Here is a 6,388-nt window from a genome sequence, read left to right as displayed (position 1 = left end):
GGACATTATTCACAATTCAGTGTCTATTGGGAAAAACATCATCCAAAACACAACCAAGACAAACTGCAAATGTGTTCAACAAGTTTGTAGAATCACAAGCTTGATGTAATCACTGTGGGTAAGGAATATGGGACCAAATACTAAACGTATGACTACTTCAATACAATATAAGTGAATATGTCCAAATTATTACGACTTTTTCAAATGGGAGAACTAGATACATAAAGTCCTTTCATTTCTAAACAGTAACACAGATATGTATGAATACCCTCAAATAAAAGGTGACATTATATACTGTCACCTAATATGAAACATTCCATCTCAAATCCAAAATGCTGGAGCATAGCACCAAATTTAAAACTGTAAGCTTCACTGTCCAAACACATATGGTGTGCACTATGTGTGCCTGGTAAACACATGTGGATCTGGTGAACAGTTATCACTTGTTGATCAACTACAGGAATACTGACCTCAGAGTCTCCAGTTTACAGTGGGGATTCCCCAGTCCAGCAGAGAGCAGCTTCACTCCTGAATCCTTCAGGTCATTGTTACTCAGATCCAGCTCTCTCAGGTGTGAGGGGTTTGACTTCAGAGCTGAGACCAGAGAAGCACAGCCTTCCTCTGTGACTAGACAGCCTGACAGCCTGCAAAGAGTCAAATCATATTAAAACCACACTGCTATTCGTTGGTGTTGAGTCATTTTCTTTCTAAGTGAGTAGATAACATGTTTCTAAACACTACTAAAGTAATCCTGATGATGCCATGATTGAGAAGGATCATGAATGAATCATGAATAATAATGAGTGAGAAAGTTACAGAGGCTACAACAAAATATGCTAACCTCTCACCATTACCTTCAAATAAAAGGTGACATTATATACTGTTGCCTGATATGAAACATTATATCTCAAATCCAAAATGCTGGAGCATAACGCCAAATGTAAAACTGTAAGCTTCACTGTCCAAACACATATGGTGTGGACTATGTGTGTCTGGTAAACACATGTGGATCTGGTGAACAGTTATCACTTGTTGACCAACTACAGGAATACTGACCTCAGAGTCTCCAGTTTACAGTGGGGATTCTCCAGGACAGCAGAGAGCAGCTTCAATCCTGAATCCTTCAGGTCATTGTTACTCAGATCCAGCTCTCTCAGGTGTGAGGGGTTTGACCTCAGAGCTGAGACCAGAGAAGCACAGCCTTTCTCTGTGAGTCCACAGAATGACAGCCTGCAAAGACATCATCATGATTTCACAAACACACTGTTAATTTAACAGCAGTAGTGTAGAATGACAATGGCAGATGCATTTGGTTTATTCTCTTAAACAACATATATATTAATCTTCTGTCTCCTAGAATTGCATGGTCATATTGTTATACTAATGTGAACACCAATGCACTGATTCAGTAAGTTTTTCAATTTAATATTATACATTATATAGAATATATACATATTATAATACATATATTTCTCTAAACTGAATATTTCTTCCTGATGATTAGTACTTAAATGTCATTTTATGTACTCACAGAGCAGCTCTGGAGGCTTTGACCACTGGCAGCAGCCTCAGAAGACCTTTCTCTGATCTGGAGTATTTCTTCGGGTCAAATTCATCCAGCTCCTTTTCTGAAGTCAGCAACACAAAGACCAGAGCTGACCACTGTGCAGGTGACAGTTCTTCTTCTGAGAGCCTTCCTGATCTCAGGTAGCTTTGGATCTCCTCCACTAGAGAATGGTCATTCAGTTCATTCAGACAGTGGAACAGATTGATGCACCTCTCTGGAGAGGGATTCTTCCTGATCTTCTCCTTGATGTACTTGACTGTTTCTTCATGGCTCTGTGAGCTGCTTCTTGTCTTTGTCAGTAGACCCCGTAAGTACTTCTGATTGGACTCCAGTGAGAGGCCCAGAAGGAAGCGGAGGAACAGGTCCAGGTTTCCTGTCTCACTTTGTAAGGCTTTATCCACAGCACTCTTGTAGACAGTAACTTCAGTAACTTGCGGTTTGGCCATTAGATTCTCATTGTTGTTGATGAATGAGAGGAACACATATACAGCAGCCAGAAACTCCTGAATGCTCAGATGCACGAAGCAGTACACCTTGTCCTGGTACAGCCCACATTCCTCTTTAAAGAGCTGTGTGCACAATCCTGAGTACACTGAGGCTTCATTGACATCAATGCCAGCCTCTTTCAGGTCTTCTTCATAGAAAATCAGATTGCCATTCATAAGCTGTTGAAAAGCCAGTTTTCCCAGTGACAGAATGATCTCTTCATTCCAGTGTGTACCTGTCTCTTCTTTCCCAAGATACTTTTCATTCTTCTGTTTGGTATGAAACACCACAAGGTGTGAGTACATCTCAGTCAGAGTCTTGGGCATCTCTTCTCTCTTGTCTGTAGTCAACATGTGTTCAAGGACTGTTGCAGAAATCCAACAGAAGACTGGAATGTGGCACATGATGTGGAGGCTCCTTGATGTCTTTATGTGTGAGATGATTCTGCTGGCCAGGTCCTCATCACTGAACCTCTTCTTGAAGTACTCCTCCTTCTGTGGGTCATTGAACCCTCGTACCTCTGTCACCTGGTCAACACACCCTGAAGGGATCTTATTGGCTGCTGCAGGTCGGGTAGTTATCCAGAGGAGAGCAGAGGGAAGCAGATTTCCCTTGATGAGATTTGTCAGCAGAACATCCACTGATGTTGACTCTGTGACGTCACAACAGATCTTGTTCTTCTGGAAGTCTAGGGGCAGTCGGCACTCATCCAGACCATCAAAGATGAACAGAACATTGTACTTGTCGTAGTTGGAGATTCTTGATTCTTTGGTTTCCATTGAGAAGTGATTGAGAAGTTCAATCAAAGTGTGTTTTTCCATTTTCATCAAATTCAGCTCCCGAAAAGGGAATGAAAATACAAATTGGACATCCTGATTTGCTTTTCCTTCAGCCCAGTCCAGAATGAACTTCTGCACAGAGACTGTTTTTCCAATGCCAGCGACTCCCTTTGTTAGCACAGTTCTGATGAGTTTGTCTTGTCCAGTTAAGGGTTTAAAGATGTCGTTACATTTGATTGCAGTCTCTGGTCTTGCTTGTTTCCTGGTTGTTGTCTCAATCTGTCTCAGCTCATGTTCATTATTGACCTCTCCTGTTCCACCCTCTGTGATGTAGAGCTCTGTGTAGATCTTATTGAGAAGTGTTGGGTTTCCTTGTTTAGCGATCCCCTCAAATACACATTGAAACTTCTTCTTTAGATTAGATTTGAGTTCACGTTGGCAAATCACAGCAAGCTCATCTGAATGAAGAAATAATATTACATCTGTTTTAATGCCTACAGTATTGTAGGACTGTTATAAAATTTTAAATAAAAGTATTATATTGTTTATTATACTTATTATTAATATAAGTATTATTAATGTTGTCTCTCTCTCTGTCTAAATTAATCAATACAACACATCCCTGCTGCTACTTGATGAGGTCACTAGGTGTTGTGTTAAGGCTGCTACAATATCATTTAGTTACACAGCTACTTTAGCTGTACTTTAGCTACAGCTTTTAAATGTTCTAAAACAGCATTCAACATGAGGCAGACAGCTCTTACTTTTCTCCAGTGTGTCAGCAAGCTCCTTCTGGTTCATTTTCCTCAGGACGTGCAGTGTGATCTTCAGAGCCCCCTCTCTGGCACTGCTCTCCTGCTTCTCATCTTCAGCATCCACCACTTCCTTATCCTGCTTCTGACTCTCAAAGCCTTCTGGGAGTTCTGGACTAAGAATCCTCTTGAACATCTTGAGCTCGTTCTTCACAAATGTCATAATATTCTCTTCAAGCAACTGAAATAAATCAAGTCAATAAGTTAAGCAAGAGACAAAATGCTTTCTCATTAACACATGAATGAATGATTGACAGATCAACTTTACTTGAGGTAAACAAAAAACAAATGTACATAACAGGACCACATACACTGAATATGGAGGCCAGGTCTGTTTGATGACTCTGGGAAGACTGACCACTGAGAATCTCTGACTCTGATCTCTCCTGTTGGTTTCTGTGGACAAAACATGAGATTACATTTCCTCATCCAGGGAGTGCACACACACACACACACACACACACACACACACACACACACACACACACACACACACACACACACACACACGGAATGTTGTGTTAGTTTAATATTGATTCAGGACTATGAAAATGGAAAAAAGGATTAGCCTATGGATTATGAAAACAACAAAAAGAAATGGGAAAATGGGAGAGGAGAAATGACTAGAGACAGTGTTGTTTAACTCACTGACCATGACCCATGAGTTCTTCTTACCTTTGTTCAGTAGAAAAGTCTCCCTCTCTAAACTTTATAGGACGATACATAGACTGGTCACTCTTCATGGACACACAGCTGGGTACAGGGGAGGCTGGTCTCTCCTGCTTGATTGGACTTCAACACAACAGAGACAAACATTACATCTCTCATCTACTCTGAGCTCAGATGGAGAAACAAGAGTTTCATTCCAAAACGCTATAAATACATTTTCAGAAATGTTCATAAATTAGCTTTTATTGTTTGAAGAAATTATGAAAGAGATTGGTGTTTTTTCACTTGCTAATCATGGCAGGGGGTTGTTCAATGACAGACATGTATTTGTTTAAAATCTATCACTTGATGGTTTCATTTCAGAGAGACAAATAATCATGTTTTTTTGCACAATGCTACATATCTGCCTCACTCTCAGAGAAATAAGTAGTACTGCTAGGTTTTACACAGTAATAATATATCTGCCTCACTCTCAGAGAAATAAGTAGTATTGCTAGGTTTTACACAGTAATAATATATATCTGTCTCACTCTCAGAGAAATAAGTACCGTATTTTCCGCACTATAAGGCGCACTTAAAAGCCTTTCATTTTCTCAAAAAACGACAGTGCGCCTTATAATCCGGAGCGCCTTATGTATGGATCAATTGGTTAATTGGTTGATCCATACTGGTTGTACACGGCGCTCAAGGCGCTCTATCAAAATGTTTCAGTATGAAAAACCAATAAAAACAATTTAATAATAATGAAATGTTTCAGTACGACTGGTAAACTACAAAGCCGCACCACTTGCAGCATTACGGTAGCCAGTACACACCGGTATTGTGCTTACTCACAGTCCCACACCACTTGTGTGTGTATAAAGACCCCAAAATGGCACCTTTCAAGAGACACGCTTACGACGCAGAGTTCAAGCTCAAGGCTGTCGGTCATGCAGTAGAATATGGGAATAGAGCAGCAGCGAGAGAATTCAACATTAATGAATCAATGGTACGGAAGTGGAGGAAGCAAGAAGATGACCTGCGCCAAGTAAAGAAGACTAAACAGAGTTTCCACGGGAACAAAGCGAGATGGCCACAGTTAGAGGACAAACTCGAACAGTGGGTTGTTGAACAGAGAGCAGCAAGTAGAAGCGTCTCTACAGTCACTATTCGAATGAAGGCAACAGCGCTAGCACGGGACATGACAATCGATGAATTTCGAGGCGGTCCTTCTTGGTGCTTTCGTTTTATGAAAAGACGTAATCTCTCCATCCGCACACGAACTACCGTCTCGCAGCAACTGCCAAAAGATTACCAAGAAAAGCTGGTCACTTTCCGCGCATACTGCAAAAATAAGATCACTGAAAAGAAGATCCGGCCAGAGCACATCACCAACATGGACGAGGTTCCACTCACCTTTGATATTCCCGTGAACCGCACTGTGGAGAAAACGGGGACCAGTACGGTGTCTGTACGTACCACAGGGAATGAGAAGTCATCCTTCACTGTAGTTCTCGCCTGCCAGGCTAATGGCCAGAAACTTCCACCCATGATTATTTTCAAGAGGAAGACCTTGCCAAAAGAGAACTTTCCAGCCGGCGTCGTCATCAAAGCTAGCCCGAAGGGATGGATGGATGAGGAAAAGATGAGTGAGTGGCTGAGAGAAATTTACGTCAAGAGACCGGGTGGCTTTTTCCACACAGCTCCGTCCCTATTGATCTACGACTCAATGCGCGCCCATATCACCGATGCTGTCAAAAAACAAGTGAAGCAAACTAATTCGGAGCTTGCCGTCATTCCGGGTGGATTAACTAAAGAACTCCAGCCGCTAGATATTGGTGTCAACAGGGCGTTCAAAGCTAGACTGCGAGCTGCGTGGGAGCAGTGGATGACAGAAGGCGAACACACGTTCACCAAGACGGGGAGACAGCGCCGGGCGACTTACGCCACTATCTGCCAATGGATCGTGGATGCCTGGGCTGATATATCGGTCTCAACTGTGGTCAAAGCTTTCACGAAGGCAGGAATAATATCTGAACTGCCAGGCAACAGCAGCGACACTGACTCGGATAATGACGAGAGGGAGCCGGGCAGGT

General features: G+C 42.0%; 1 protein-coding gene across 1 annotated transcript; it reads right to left on the bottom strand.

Moving 5' to 3' along the window:
• Positions 1-454: 454 nt before the first annotated feature.
• On the bottom strand, positions 455-3,267 carry LOC311125987 (NLR family CARD domain-containing protein 3-like; the record flags this gene model as incomplete). Its single annotated transcript, XM_084200010.1, has 3 exons — positions 455-644; positions 1,057-1,230; positions 1,532-3,267. Coding segments are annotated over 3 exons (2,100 nt in total), but the record flags the coding sequence as incomplete, so codon positions are not given.
• Positions 3,268-6,388: the final 3,121 nt, after the last annotated feature.

Source organism: Coregonus lavaretus (genome assembly GCF_964263955.1).
Source record: "Coregonus lavaretus genome assembly, contig: HAP1_SCAFFOLD_2635, whole genome shotgun sequence".
Lineage (NCBI taxonomy): Eukaryota > Metazoa > Chordata > Actinopteri > Salmoniformes > Salmonidae > Coregonus > Coregonus lavaretus.
This window is presented reverse-complemented; position numbering and strand designations above follow the sequence as displayed.